This window comes from Erinaceus europaeus, chromosome 12 (assembly GCF_950295315.1).
Source record: "Erinaceus europaeus chromosome 12, mEriEur2.1, whole genome shotgun sequence".
In the NCBI taxonomy this organism is placed as follows: Eukaryota; Metazoa; Chordata; class Mammalia; order Eulipotyphla; family Erinaceidae; genus Erinaceus; species Erinaceus europaeus.
Window position 1 is genome coordinate 85455370 of NC_080173.1, and position 14590 is coordinate 85469959.

The 14590-nt window shown below is 51.5% G+C and overlaps 2 protein-coding genes across 4 annotated transcripts; one reads left to right on the forward strand and one right to left on the reverse strand.

Moving 5' to 3' along the window:
• Positions 1-7005: 7005 nt before the first annotated feature.
• On the forward strand, positions 7006-11599 carry EIF5A (eukaryotic translation initiation factor 5A). 3 transcript variants are annotated; one of them, XM_007521873.2, is made up of 6 exons: positions 7006-7185; positions 8896-9081; positions 10279-10383; positions 10542-10673; positions 10766-10839; positions 10969-11599. In XM_007521873.2, exons 2-5 carry the CDS (start codon positions 8917-8919, stop codon positions 10826-10828), a joined length of 465 nt encoding a protein of 154 aa, XP_007521935.1. In that variant the 5' UTR covers positions 7006-7185; positions 8896-8916; the 3' UTR covers positions 10829-10839; positions 10969-11599. The 3 variants fall into 3 exon arrangements, with proteins under 3 accessions (XP_007521935.1, XP_007521943.1, XP_060060269.1); XM_007521881.3 differs by lacking the exon at positions 7006-7185 and adding an exon at positions 7401-7546; XM_060204286.1 differs by lacking the exon at positions 7006-7185 and adding an exon at positions 7966-7988.
• Positions 11600-11715: 116 nt separating this feature from the next.
• Positions 11716-14388, reverse strand: GPS2 (G protein pathway suppressor 2). The gene is made up of 10 exons (XM_007521891.3): positions 14081-14388; positions 13643-13752; positions 13450-13562; positions 13230-13309; positions 13038-13120; positions 12532-12682; positions 12354-12437; positions 12186-12265; positions 12001-12096; positions 11716-11876 (listed from the first exon to the last, which is right to left on the reverse strand). Exons 1-10 carry the CDS (start codon positions 14172-14174, stop codon positions 11793-11795), a joined length of 975 nt encoding a protein of 324 aa, XP_007521953.1. The 5' UTR covers positions 14175-14388; the 3' UTR covers positions 11716-11792.
• Between the last annotated feature and the right edge of the window lie 202 nt (positions 14389-14590).

The window sequence follows — 14590 nt, forward strand, 5'->3', positions numbered from 1 at the left end:
TTTTGAGACAGATGCAGACACGTACACACAGAGAGAGAAACAGAGAGAGAGAGAGAGACAGAAACACCAGAGCACTGCTCAGCTCTGGCTTATGGTGGTGCAGGGGATTGAACCTCGGACTTAGGAGCCTCAGGCATGAGAGTCTGTTTGCATAACCATTATGCTATCTCCCCTGCACACTTTTTTAGTTTCTTTATGAAATTTTTAAAAATATTTATTTTACCAGAGCACTGCTCAACTCTGGTCTATGGTGGTGTGGGAATGGAACCTGAGACTTTGGAGCCTCAGGTATGAGACTCCCTCTACATAACCATCATGCTATCTAGCCACACCCTTAATTTTTTCAAAATTACTTATTTATTCCCTTTTGTTGCCCTTGTTTTATTGCTGTAGTTATTGTTGTTGATGTTGTCATTGTTGGATAGGACAGAGAGAAATGAGAGAGGAGGGGAAAACAGAGGCAGGGAGAGAAAGATAGACACCTGCAGACCTGCTTCACGCCTGTGAAGGGACTCCCCTGCAGGTGGGGAGCCGGGGGCTCAAACCAGGATCCTTAAGCAGGTCCTTGTGCCACGTGCGCTTAACCAGCTCCACGTGCGTTTAACCCGCTGTGCTACCTGCTACCTCCGGACTCACAATTTTTTTTCCCCTTAATCAGAGCACTGCTCTGCTCTAGTTTATGGTGGTTTTGGAGATTGAGCCTGAGACTTTAGCCTCAGGCATGGGAATCTTTTGCATGAGTATTATGCTATCTCAGTCCAACTTGCTTTTTTTTTTTTTTTCTTTTAAGATCTGTTTATTTACTTAGAAGGAAGAAGAGAATATGCAGTGTCAGGTATTGAATTCAGGACCTTTTCTTTTTCTTTTTAAAAATATTCTCTTTTAATGAGAAAGCAGATACAGAGGGGTACTGAGGGAAAGATACCGAGGGGGAGACTGGAGCACTGCTCAGCTCTGGTTTATGGTGGTGCTGGGGATTGAATCTAGGGCCTCAGAGCCTCAGGCAAGAAAGGCTTTTGCATAAGCATTACGCTGTCTTCCCAGCCAATTCAGGACCTTTTCAAGAATATTTTGTCTGTTTAATGAGAGAAATACAAAGAGAAAGAAGACCCCTGCACAGCCATAAGCCAGTGCTGAGTAGTGCTCTGGAAGGGGGAGAAAGGGAAGGAAGAAGAAGGGGAGGGGAGGGGAGGGGAGGGGAGGGGAGGGGAGGGGAGGGCAGGATGAAGGGGGGGGGGGAATAAGGAAAGGGACCAGATCACTGCTCAGCTCTGGCAATAGTGGTGTTGAGATTGAACCTGGCAGGAACCTCAGAACCTCAGGCATGAATGTCTTGCATAATCATTATGCTGTCTCCCCAGCCTAAATTCAGTACCTTAAACATGTAAGTCTACCTGCTATGCCATCTTTTAAGATTTATTTTAGTTACATATGGGAAAAGAGAAATCATGTGAAGCAGAGAGAAGGGAAGAAAGACAGGAACCGCATCACCCTTCAGTAGTACCTGGGATCCAACCAGGAACTTTGGGCATGAAAATCTGACCCTTTACCAGTTGAACCACTTCTCCAGCCACTGGAATGCTTAACTTTCATGCTATGCTTTGAGAGTAGAAGGTAGATAGTTTCTGCCCAGGTCCCCAGATAACAAAATATAATCACTGTGAATATTTGTACCTTGTCCCAGTCATTGGTGTTTTCCTTCTATCTAAAAATCCCTATCAGCTGACTTATTTTATTTGATTTTTTTAGATTTCTTTTTTTTTAATATTTATTTTATTTATTTATTCCCTTTTGTTGCCCTTGTTTTATTGTTGTAGTTATTATTGTTGTTGTCGTTGTTGGATAGGACAGAGAGAAATGGAGAGAGGAGGGGAAGACAGAGAGGAGGAGAGAAAGATAGACACCTGCAGACCTGCTTCACCACCTGTGAAGCGACTCCCCTGCAGGTGGGGAGCCGGGGTTCGAACCGGGATCCTTATGCGGGTCCTTGTGCTTTGCGCCACCTGCGCTTAACCCGCTGTGCTACCACCCGACTCCCTATTTGATTTTTTAAAGATTTTTAAAATATTTATTCCCTTTTTGTTGTAGTTATTATTGTTGTTATTGATGTCCTCCTTGCTGGATAGGACAGAGAGAAATGGAGAGAGGAGGGGAAGACAGAGGGGGAGAGAAAGACAGACACCTGCAGACCTGCTTCACCGCCTGTGAAGTGACCCCCCTGCAGGTGGGGAGCCCGGGGCTTGAACTGGAATCCTTATGCTGGTCCCTGTGCTTGGCGCCACCTGCGCTTAACTCGCTGTGCTACCGCAACCGACTCCCTTTATTTTATTTTTTTACCAGAACACTGTTGGCTTATGGTGGTGTGGGGGGATTGAACCTGGGACTTTGAAGCCTCAGATATGAGAGTCTCTTTGCATAATCATTATGCTATCTATCCTCCACTCTTATTTTATTTACTTATTAATGAGAAAACTAGAAGGCAAGAAGTCCTGAGTTCTATCATGTGCCATAGTGATATTCTGGTTCTCTTTCTTCTTATTTTTTTTCTTTTTCTTTTCTTTATTTATTATTTTATTTTAATGGGCCCAGGGATTTTTTAATTTTTATTTATATTTATTTTCGCCCCTTTTGTTGCCCTTGTTTATTGTCATTGTTGTTATTATTGTTGTTATTGCAGTCATTGTTGTTGGATAGGATAGAGAGAAATGGAGAGAGGAGGGGAAGACAGAGAGGGGAGAGAGAAAGACACCTGCAGACCTGCTTCACTGCTTGTGATGCGACGCCCCTGCAGGTGGGGAGCCGGGGGCCTCAAACCGGGATCCTTACAACGCCCCTTGTGCTTTGTGCCACATGCACTTAACCTGCTGTGCCTGTTTCTTTTTAAGTTTGTTTTTTTTTTTTTGCCTCCAGGGTTACCGCTGGGGTTCAGTGCCTGCACTACTAATCCACTGCTCCTGGAGGCCATTTTTCTCTTATGTTGCCCTTGTTTATCGTTATTATTGTTGTTATTGCCGTCATTGTTGTCGGATAGGACAGAGAGAAATCGAGAGAGATGGGGAAGACAGAGGGGGAGAGAAAGATAGACACTTGCAGACCTGCTTCACAACCCCCCTACAGGTGGGGAGCCGAGAGCTCGAACCTGGATCCTTAAACCCGACGTTACGCTTGCGCCATGTGCACTTAACCAGCTGCGCTACCGCCCGGACCCCTGTAGTTGTTATTCTTGTTATAGCTGTTGTTGTTTGATAGGACAGAGAGATATTGAGAGGGGAAGACAAAGAGGAGGAGAGAAAGACAACTGTAGACCTGCTCCACTGCTTGCAAAGCGACCCCCCCTTTTGTTGCCCTTGTTGTTTTCTTGTTGTAGTTATTGTTGTAGTTATTATTGTTGTTGTTGTTGAATAGGACAGAGAGACATGGAGAGAGATGGGGGAAGACAGAGAGGAGGAAGAGAAAGATAGACACCTGCAGACCTGCTTCACCGCCTGTGAAGCGACTCCCCTGCAGGTGGGGAACCGGGGCTCGAACCGGGATCCTTACGCCGGTCCTTGCGCTTTGCACCACCTGCGCTTAACCCGCTGCGCTACAGCCCGACGCCCCTATTCTGAATTAAAAAATATATATATTATTTTTATTTATTGGGTTGAGACAGCCAGAAATCGAGAGGGAAGGGGGAAATAGAAAGAGAGAGAAAAAGACACCTGCAGCCCTGCTTCACCACTTGTCAAGCTTTCCCCCTGCCGGGGGGGGGGGGGGGGGGGGGGTGGGGGGTGGGGGGGGTGGGGGGGTGGGGGGACTGGGGTCTTGAACCCGCTGGGTCCTTGCACACTGTAATATGTGCGCTCAACCAGGTGCGCCACTGCCCAGCCCCTTGATTTTTTTTTTTTTTTTTTAAATCAGAGCACTGTTCAGCTCTGGCTGATGGTGGTGCAGGGGACTGAACCTGGGAGTTTGGAGCCTCAGGCTTGAGAGTCTCTTTGCATGACTATTATGTTATCCACACCTTTTCCCCTGTTCTAATATTTCATATCAGTAGAATTGGATAGTGTGACCTCCTATTGTGTTTGACTTGTTTCACTTTTTCCTTTTGTAAAGATTTATTTACTGTGGGCCGGGCGGTAGCACAATGGATTAAGCACACATTGTGCAAAGCACAAGGACTGGCATAAGGATCCCCATTCAAGCCCCTGGCTCCCCACCTGCAGGGGGCGGCTTTACAGGCGGTGCAGCAGGTCTGCAGGTGTCTGTCTTTCTCTCCCCCTCTCTGTCTTCCCCTCCTCTCTCGAGTTCTCTCTGTCCTATCCAACAGTGATAACAAGGATAACAAAAGTAGGAATAAAAGGCCTCCAGGAGCAGTGGATTTGTAGTGCAGGCACTGAGCCCCAGCAATAACTCTGGAGGCAATAAAATAAAATAAAATCACTATTTATGAGAGAGAGCCAGAAGGGTCACTCTGACACATGTGCAGCTGAGGGCTCAAACTTTTTTTTTTCTTTCTTAAATTTTTAACTTATTTATCTGATAAAACAGAAAGAAATTGAGAGGCTGAAAGAAAGGGAGAGAGAGACACCTGCAGCCCTGCTTCACCACTCCTGAAGCTTTCCCCCTGCAGAGGGGAGCTTAAACCCAGGTTCTCTGCATCGTACCAGTGTGCCACCACCCGGCCCCCAAACTTGGGATCTTGTGCTAACGTCCAACGCTCTAGCCACTGTACCACCTCCCAGGCTGCTTCGTATATTCTAAAAGTTCGTCTAGTTATATCATGTATCACTTTCTTTCTTCTTCTGACTGAATACCCACTATATGTATATACCACAATGTGTCGTTCATTGTTTGACATTCAGGTTGCTTCCTCCTTTGGGGGAGGTGGGGAAGACGCACAGAACAGCAGAGAGGCAAAGTGAAATTGTGATAGCAATTAAGCTTCCTGCAGTGTAGTGGGGGCTCAGCTCAAACCTGGGTCACACATGACAAAGTATCACACTATTGAGGTGAGCTGTTTTGTTGGCCCTACTTCCACCTTCTGCCCACTGTGAAGTGAACTGTTGTAAATATTCATTTGTGGGGGAATTTGAATACCTATCTTTACATGTCAGGAGTACATATACTCAGGAGCGGACTTGTTGAGACATGAACAATAATACATCTTTGAGAACAACAGACATTCTTGTTTCTTTAATTAATTTATTTACCTGAGCACTGCTCAGCTCCGGCTTATGGTGGTGCCAGGGATATGTAATGTGCGACTTTGGAGCCTCAGGCTTGAGAGTCTCTTTGCATGACCATTATGCTGTCTACCCCTCCCCCACTTGTTTCTTTTTCTTTTCCCTCTCTCCCTCTCCCTCTCTCTTGTTTCTGTTATTATTATGCTTATAGTGATGCTGTTCCTAACTAAGAAACTAAACCTTGTCTTAGATTGTTCATGATGTTGACATCAAATGAAAAAAACGGGACTGGGGTAGATAGCACAATGGGTATGCAAAAGAGACTCTCCAAAGTCTCAGGTTCAATCCCCCCGCACCACCATAAACTAGAGCTAATTAGTGCTCTGGTAAAGAAAAGAAAAAGAAAAAACGGATTTGAGTGACAGGGGTAGATAGCATATTGGTTATGCAAAGAGACTCTTGTCTGAGGCTCCCAAGTCCCAAATTTAATACTCTGTACCACCATAAACCAGAGCTGAGCAGTGCTCTGGTTTAAAAAGAAAGAAAAGAAAAACGGATTTGAAATCCAAGGTCCTAAAGAAGTGCCTCCAGTTACAATTTATTTTACTTAGAACAGTAATTGTACATGTGTAACCTTTCTCAGTTTTCCATGTAACAATCTAACCCCCAGGTCCTCCTCTGCCATCGTGTTCCAGTACCTACACACACACACACACACACACACACACACCACTAATTTAGTGCAAACACACCAGCTGCTGCTGTCCTTTGTTTTCCTTTCTGGAGACGGTGTGTGTGTATATACACATACACGGAGACCTTTAGTGCTTCAGAAGCGAAAATCTTTTGTATAACCATTATGCTGTTTCCCTTGTTTGAAATTCTAGCTTTAAAATCGGTCCCATCGGGCAGGGCAGAGAGTATAAAGGTGACGCAAACAGACTCAGGCCCGAGGCTCCACGGTTCCAGGTTCAATCCCCAGCACCACTACGAGCCAGAAGCAGGCAGCGGGGAGATTACGACCCCAGCGTCAGGGTCATCAGTGAGTTACAAAACATAAGTGAGATTCAAACTCGTCTAGGCTTTTTTTCTTACGGGTATTTGCACACCTTTGGGGGGAACCACCGAGGATTCGGCAAGAGAAATGCTACTCAGTCTGTAGCCCTCAGCGGTAGGAGGGCCTCCACAGAAGGACAAGATGGTGGCCGGGACAGGGCCGCTCTATCTGCTCGGGGAAACTCTATGGCGAGAAGTACAGTTCACAAGCGAGAAGCCGAGTGAGTGAGTGAGTGAGTGAGTGAGGAAGGGTGGGGCAGAAACCTCTCGCGCACGCATGTGACATGAAGGGGAGATGGGGGGGGTGGCTGCAGTGTAACTTTTCTGAAACGTGTGAGTCCTTTAAGCCTGAGTAAAGACGAGGTGGGGCATTTCCTAAGGCGCATGCGCTCCAGGCAGGACCCGCGATTCTGTAGCGTGGTCTTTTCGGCGCCCGGCGTACAGACGACGTCTGCGGTGGAAGGGGTGGGGACGCATCTCAATACGCATGCGTATTGTGGATGAGGCGTTTCCTTTTGAGGGTGTGGAGGGCAGGGCTTTTTATTGCGCAGGCGCAAGGCCTGTCCGGTAAGGCTTGTGGTCTATCACGGGGAGGGAAGTAGAGGCTGAAGGGCTTTAAGTACCGGCTGCGCCTGCGCATTGCCTACTGGTGGGACGAGCTCTGGATTTGTGAGGGGCGGGTTCACGTATACGCGTCATCGGATGGGTAGGTGGGAGGGTGGGTGGAGCTGGGGGAGGGTCTATGCGCTTGCGCAGTGCGGGGGTGGAGGGCGGAGGAGATAGATAGCACGCTTGCGCGACTGTCACAGGGCTGCTTGGTTGGTCAGTGGGGAGTCGGCGCCTGCGTACTAAGACCCGTGTGCAGCAGCGGCGGCGATAGAAGCGGCGGCGGCAGCAGCGGGCTCGGAGGCAGCGGTTGGGCTCGCGGCGAGCGGACGGGGTCGGGTCAGTGCGTTCGCGCGAGGTGAGAGCGGACAGGACGCGCGTGCGCGGAACCTCAGCTGAGTCTGCGAGCAAAGCTGGAACTGCGCGGGGGTCGGGGAGGGGGCAGAGGGGAGCGGCGGCCGCCGCCGCGCGGTATTCTGCCCGCCAGTGGCGCGAGGTGTGGGGAGGCGCGGGCGCGCGCTATTGGCGCGCGGGGTGACGGTTAGGGCCGGCCGGGTGACGTTGGAGCGACGCCGGGTGGGGGACTGAGAGCCGCGAGGCCGCCACGCGGGAGAGGCCGCCGGGCGGCCACGCCGGGGCGAGGGCCGGGGGCCAAATCGGCCCGGCGCGGCCAGGGGAATCGGGGCCTTGGAGAACCGGGCACCGCGCGGCCACGTGAGGTGGGGGAGGGGGCTCCTCGGTGAGGGCATGTGGGGGGGCTGCGGCCGGCGGGGGGAGGGGAGGCGGCGTGGCTGCGGCCTGGCGCGCCCTGTGAGGAGGGGGCGAGCGCAGCACCGGAAGTGCCCCCGCTGGCGGCTGCCCTCGGGGTCGGAGGCCGCATGGCCGAATGTGGCCGGGCCCCGCATGGCAGCGCAGGGACCCCTCCCCCCAGGTCTCGGCCACCGGAAGCCCCGGGCGGCCACATGGTGGGCGGGAGCCCGCAGCCCCTAGCACGGGCTTCTGGTCCACGGGGCGATCGGGGGAGCTGGAGATTTGTGGGCACCGGGGGAGCTGGATGCTGACCATGCAGGGAGCCCGCTGCGGGCATTTGTTGCCACTTCCCCGGCTCAGGGTCCTAGAGGCTTGCCCACGACTCCCGTGAAGCGAGGCAGCCAGCCCGATGTCAGTGACACGGTTCCGTGCCAGCAGGAGGAAGGGGAGAAGGGGTGATTGGACAGGAGCCCACCTTTCCTCGGGCATGCGGGTGGCGCCCCAGCGTCCTGGGGAGATGGTTCCCTGCTGCCATAGCCGCTCCTCACCCTGTCAGCCTTGCAGCTACGTGGGAGCTAACAGACTCATCAAATCCGGCAGCCCAGTTCTCAGTCCCCTTTACTCCCAGCCTTCGGCTTTTGAGTTTGTCGCTCACCACTCCCTTACTTTGCACCGACTGTGCAGGCCTGGCCTGAAAAGCCGACAGCAGCGGTGCATGCTGGGTAGAGTGGGAGGGCCCTCCGCAGAGGCTCGGTTCCCGGCTTCCCTGTGTGTGCAGCCGGGGCTCCGCTGGAAAACTTTCTGCCTCTTCGCTGCCTTTGCAGATGTGGACGGAGAGGCGGGAATCCCCCAGTGAGGCCCTGTGGCTTTCCGTACCAATGACTGACTTGCGGATGGGGTGGGGGGTGTAACAGAGACGGGTGGGGCCCTGTCCTGGTCTCCTCCCTCGCCCACTAGCCCCGCCCTTGTGCTGGCTCATAGCTGCTCACCTAATTATAGCCCTCGGTGTGTGAGGGAAGAGGGGTGATTGGTTTCAGTGGCAAGTAACACCTGAGTCCTCCCCTACCAGCGATTAGGGCCCTGCTCATCTCAGAGATTTGACATCTCAACTGCTCGGAGCCTTCCTTTCCTAAGCCACCCCATGATTTCTGATTCGGAAGGGGAAAAGACCCAGCTATATTTGTGATTCGAACCAGTTTTTAACATAGGAACTGCCTTGCCGAGGTGGGAACTAAGATGGGATGGAACAAAGGCGTCAGAACAGCGGGCGGATTAAAACTTTCATCCTTACTGATGCTAGTTCTCTTTTTGACTCTAGTTGGAATCGAAGCCTCTTAAAATGGCAGATGACTTGGACTTCGAGACAGGAGATGCAGGGGCCTCCGCCACCTTCCCAATGCAGTGCTCAGCATTACGTAAGAATGGCTTTGTGGTGCTCAAAGGCCGACCATGCAAGATTGTGGAGATGTCTACCTCCAAGACTGGCAAGCACGGCCACGCCAAGGTTCGAATTTCATCTATCCATCTTGGCTCTTCCCTAAACCTATATTGATATTCTTGGGCTCCTGGCAGCACCCTGTCAGTGGTCTTTGTTTAGCATCAAGTTCTTTATTTAATGAGAAAGATAAAGAGCCAGACATCACTCTGGTACACGTGCTGCCGAGGATTGAACTCAGGACCTCATGCTTGAGAGTCTAGTTTCTTAGCCACTGCACCACCTCCTGGACCACAAGTTCCTTATTTAACACTCGGGTTCTTTTCATACTACCTTTCTCCCAGCTTCCTGGCGGTCCTGGCATGCCCCATCATCCTGGTGACCTCTTGCCATCTTTGTGAACCTGATTCCTGAGCTTTCAGCTTTTGAGCTGTTTAGCGGCTCCTTGTTCCAGACGTTTCACTTTCCTGCTTCTTCTCATCCTTCATTTTCTTTGGAGAGGGAAATAGAACATGACACTGGCATATGTGACACCAGGGATCAAACTCAGAACCTCAAGCTTGAGAATCCCAACAACCAGCTCAGCTCCCTTTGAATCTTTGTAGATGTATCGTTTGGTAACTGTCCATACTTAAGTCAGTACAGAATATCTTACCCCTGACAGGGCTCCCATGTGCCTCTAACCTCGCTACCATTCTCCAGTGCCAGTTTTCCCTCTACCTGCCTCTCTACTTGCTTTCTTGGTCCTGATATTCTTACTCGTCACTCTAGACTTCTCCCTCAAGTTCAGGCTCTTTCCTTGTCAAATTTGTGGCTTTCTTTTCATAAGTGTTTCCCTCTTACTGATTTGCCATTTATCTGCGGTCATGCCCTTATACATTCTGTGCTTTTCGTTGCTGCTTTTGTAATTATATAGTTCTTTCTGACCCATCTCTTCCTGTTTTATCAGTTGTACTTTCCCCCTTCTATGTTGACTTCCAGGAAAAATCATATACTTTCACCAAAATTCTTGCTAGTCTAAGGGTCTTGTCCATGTTTTATAGCTCAAGGTAACCCACTACTCTGGGACTGCCCTGTAGCTGACCTTGTACTAATAACTTAGGCTCCCATAGTGATCTTCTTGTCTCTGTGGTGATCTTTGACTTTTTTTTTTTTCCTGACTTAATTGGTACAATTCTGGCTTCCCTACCACTACCTAAGGATAACTTGAGCCTATATCTTCTGCATCTAAGAGTTTGGTTTCTTTGATGTGATGCATACATACAGGTCCACCTGGTTGGTATTGACATCTTTACTGGGAAGAAATATGAAGATATCTGCCCGTCAACTCACAATATGGATGTCCCCAACATCAAAAGGAATGATTTCCAGGTATGTCGATGGTCTGTGTGTAGCCGGGCTAGTGGTCTATAGAGGGGAAGTGTATACTGACCAAAAAACATTTGTGCTGAGAGAGGGAATGGCAGGAGAGGGCCTATAGAGTGACCTTTGTAGACCTACCTTCAGTTTCTTCCCCTATCTGCCCCCAGCTAATTGGCATCCAGGATGGGTATCTGTCACTGCTTCAGGACAGCGGGGAAGTGCGAGAGGACCTTCGCCTGCCTGAAGGAGACCTTGGCAAGGAGATTGAGCAGAAGTATGACTGTGGAGAAGAGATCCTGGTACAGACACTCCCCACTCCCCACCTCTTTTTGTGTCCAGTTTTATGCTCTGTGCTGCTTCCTCTGATCAGATTCCCCTCCTGCTCCTTCAGATCACGGTGCTGTCCGCTATGACAGAGGAGGCAGCTGTTGCAATCAAAGCCATGGCAAAATAACTGGCTCCCGGGTGAGTGGCATCTACTCCTTCTGCTCAGTCATATTTTTGAGCTGTGGCCCACTATCCCAGTTGCTTCTGTTTTATTGTGGCATTTAACATTTCTTTCTGAAGATAATGGTTTGGTTTCTCTCCTTCTAGGGTGGCGGTGGTGGCAGCAGCAGTGATCCTCAAGCCTGCAGAGGCCCCCTTCCCCAGCTCTGGCCCAGCTCTGGCCCGGCCCACGGCTGGATTCCTACACAATTTATTTGACGTTTTATTTTGGTTTCCCCTACCTCCCCCTTCAGTCTGTTGGGGAGTGCCTGCCCCTCGCCCTGCTCCCTTGGCCAGGAGCGAACCATGGCCTTGGTGAAGCTGCCCCTTCTCTTCTCCCCGCGCACTACAGCCCTGGTGGGGGAGAGGGTGGGTGCTGCTTGTGGTTTAGTTTTTGGTTTTGTTTTTTTTTAATTTGGAATCAAAGCTGTGGATTCTGGCAAATGATCCGTGTACCCTTTTCCTACTCATCCCTAATCTGGTCCCATATTCTCTATAACCCTTTATTACCCCAGCACCACCCACACACAAACTGGGGACCAGCCCCCTCCCTTGCCTATTTCTCTCCCCAAGTCCCTTTAAAAGGGGAGGGAAGAGGAGGAGAGGGGAGGGGACCTGCCCCCTCTTCAGGCATCTGGGAGGGCCCTGGTCCCATGGGCTTCACCCTTTTCCTGCGGGCTCTCTCCCCAACACATTTGTTAAAAATCAAACCTGAATAAAACTACAAGTTTAATATGAAGTCCCCCCAACGGCTGCATCTTTGCATTAGTGGGTATTCTGTGACTTGCTTTGTATTTGGCACCTGTACTAAGGCATCTAGATCTCGATGCGCAACACGAAGAGTAGCACCCGGGGCAGTGGAAAGTAGATTTTTATTGGCCTGGGGGACACAACTGGGCATATGGGATGTTAGATTGAAGAAGACAGGTAAGTCACTTGTGGTAGAATCTTGGGTTCTGGCTGTGTTGGATGAAGGGCAGCCGAGGGCCAGGTTGGCTGGAAGCTGCAAAGCCTGACTGGTGGAGATGAGAGGATGGATGGCTTTCAGCGCATAAGCTGCCCTTGTACTGCCATCCCAAACCAAGGGCCGGCCACCTGCTGGACTTCTGTTTTTCTGGTAGACTTGACTACTGGCCTTACCTTTCCTGCTGGTTGCATCTGCACAGGGAGCTGGGGGGAGGCAAGGAGTCCAGAGGCTGGATGCAATGCTTGGGGATGCATGGGGCGAAGAGAAGACTGTAGAGAGAGGAGAGAGAACCTGAGGCACCCTGGGACTCCCCTTGATGCAATCCCCTTTGATCTTCCAAGGCTCCATCCATACTCACTGAGTCAGAGAAGCCAGTTTGCTGGTTAGTGTGTTCCATCTGCTTTTGTAAGGATAGGGTACTGCCAGGCTGGAGGAACCCTAGGTGGGAGAAGGGTGTGTGTGGAATGAATAGAGAATGAGAGGGAGAGGCCATAGGCCTAGGATCCTCTGCTGGGGGCATTCTCACCTGTTTGCGTTGGCTGAAAGTGGCCGTGCACAGCATAGGGCTGAGGTTGAGATAGATATTGCACTGCAGGAAATGCCGAAGGTGCTGAAAGGACAGAGCCTCAGCCTGGCTGTGACCCAGGCCTCTGGGACTTGAGGGCCCCCCATTCCATGCCACACACAATCTTCCAACAACTCACCTCTGAGCTGTTGACTAGGGCTGTAAGCTGGCTGAGTGGGGCCATAGTGAGGGGGCTGAGCAGTTCCATAGGCGCCACCCGGGCTGCCCTGGAACTGTCCATGCTCCGGGGTCCCTGCAAAGGCAGCTGCTGAGCCCACGTAGTGTCGAGTCTGGGGGGGGGGGGGAAGAGGGCAAGGGGTGGGAAGTAAGACTAACTTAAAAGGAATTACCTCGAGTGGCTTGTGTATAGACGTGACCCCCCCATACATATAAATGATAAATCCTTCCTCAACCAGAATACTGGCTTTAGGGAAGGTATATGAGTCCAAGGAGTTAAAACAGGATAAGCAGAAAGGCCAAGCGACGGCACACCTGGTTCAGCATCACATTACAGTGCAGGAGGACCTAGGTTCAAGCCCCCCTGGTCCCCACTTGTAGGAAGCTTCATGAGTGGTGAACCACAGTTGTAGGTGTCAAGCTCCTGCTCCCTTCTCAAATTTCTCTATCCAGTAATAAAATACTCACTGAAATCACTTGGGGTCCGAACATTTGCTTGCCTCTGTCAGCTGCCATGAGGGTGCCTGGGCGATTGTGTCCTCCTGGGCTCCCTAGAGAAGTGAGGGGAGGGTGTGTGTGTGTGTGTGTGTAGCTTAGTGATACTACAATGGGGGGTCAGAACCCTCCTGAGGGTTCTGACAAATGGGTTTTAGTCCTCACCCTGCATGCTGAGAAGGTGAGTTCCTGTGTGAACAGTCAGACTCTGCTGGTATGCAGCTGATGTCAGAGTGGTCAGGTCACTGCAGTGAAAGGAGGGCAAGTTGAAGTCAAGGCCCCCCCCCACTTTTTTTTTTTTTTTTTTACCATCAAACACTAGTCTTTTGTTTCATGATCCCACTCAAGATTGCCTATAATTTTATTTTTAGTTCCCAAATCCCACCTCTGTTCCTTTCGCCTCCGTTTTTCTTCCTCATGGAGAACTTTCTTGAGTTGCAAGAAAAGCTGGTGCTTCTCATCTTGTAAAGCCGAAAGCTTCTCTTTCAACTTCAGAATCTGGGAGGGGAGGGAGGGAGAGATGGAGGCAGGAGGACCATGGGAGGAAAGGGCTGGGAGAAGTGGAGCCGCTTGCTTACTTGTTCCTTGGTCTCCTCTAGTGACATTCTCTCTTCCATCTCTTTTTTCTTTCTTCTCTCCTGTTCTTCCTTCATCTTCTGTTCCATCATCTTATCCACTTCTTCTTCCTCTGTAGAGAGAGTCACGGAGGCAAGTGGCAGGGTGGTTAAGATACCATAGTTAGAAATCGAAGACCAGCAAAATTACTTATTATCTCAGCGTTCTTTTATTCTAGCAATGGCTCTTTCCCGCTACCCCACAGCAGCGACATGACGGAGCACAGAGGGTCATGAGGTGCTCTCCAAGGTCCTTCCCAGCTCAGCAGTTCTGGAGTTCAGACCTGCCCTTTAACTCCCATCCGTCCTCTGGTTTTGGCAGGCGCACCGGTCGGTCCTGGGCGTGTCGCGATGGCACTGACGCTCTGAGCCATGTGTCCTCCCCCTTTGGCCCCAGCTCACCCTGCCGCTTGCGCTCCCGCTCCATCATGATGTGCCGGTGCAACGCCCGGGCCATGGCGTTGGAGAGCTTGGGGCGCTCCAGGAGCGCAGGCATGGTGCCGCCGGGGATGCTCGGGCCGTGGGCGCCCGGCTATGTCACTGCCTGCCGGGCCTGCGGGGAGGCGGGAGCTCAGGGAGGGCGGCGCGGGCTGGGGCAGAAGCCCGCCCGTCGCGTGCCCGCCGCCCGGCCCGACAGCCGCGTCTCGGTGCAGCCAGTCCGGAGCAGCCCGCCAGCGCCCGGCGCCGGCCCTACCTACCTCCGCTCCTTCGCGGCCTGCTGCGCGCCCTGACCCGCGTCACATCCGGCCGCGGAGCGGAATGCTTCCGGAGTCAGGCCCGCCGCGGGCCTCGCGGGTTGGGTGCGCAGAGAAAGGCGGAAGCGCGGCGACGGGAACCTGCTGCGCCCAAACTGCTCCGGGGGCGGCGGCCCCGCGCGGACTTCCGGGCGCCCCTCTTGGCTGGGCGCCAGCT

Coding starts and splice junctions, on each gene's coding strand:
- EIF5A (XM_007521873.2), top strand. CDS start 8,917: ATGGCAGATGACTTGGACTTCGAGACAGGAGATGCAGGGGCCTCCGCC. Junction 9,082..10,278: donor GCAAGCACGGCCACGCCAAG/GTTCGAATTTCA, acceptor GCATACATACAG/GTCCACCTGGTTGGTATTGA. Junction 10,384..10,541: donor TCAAAAGGAATGATTTCCAG/GTATGTCGATGG, acceptor ATCTGCCCCCAG/CTAATTGGCATCCAGGATGG.
- GPS2 (XM_007521891.3), bottom strand. CDS start 14,174: ATGCCTGCGCTCCTGGAGCGCCCCAAGCTCTCCAACGCCATGGCCCGG. Junction 13,563..13,642: donor TAGAGGAGACCAAGGAACAA/GTAAGCAAGCGG, acceptor CTCCCCTCCCAG/ATTCTGAAGTTGAAAGAGAA. Junction 13,121..13,229: donor TCACCTTCTCAGCATGCAGG/GTGAGGACTAAA, acceptor TCACTTCTCTAG/GGAGCCCAGGAGGACACAAT.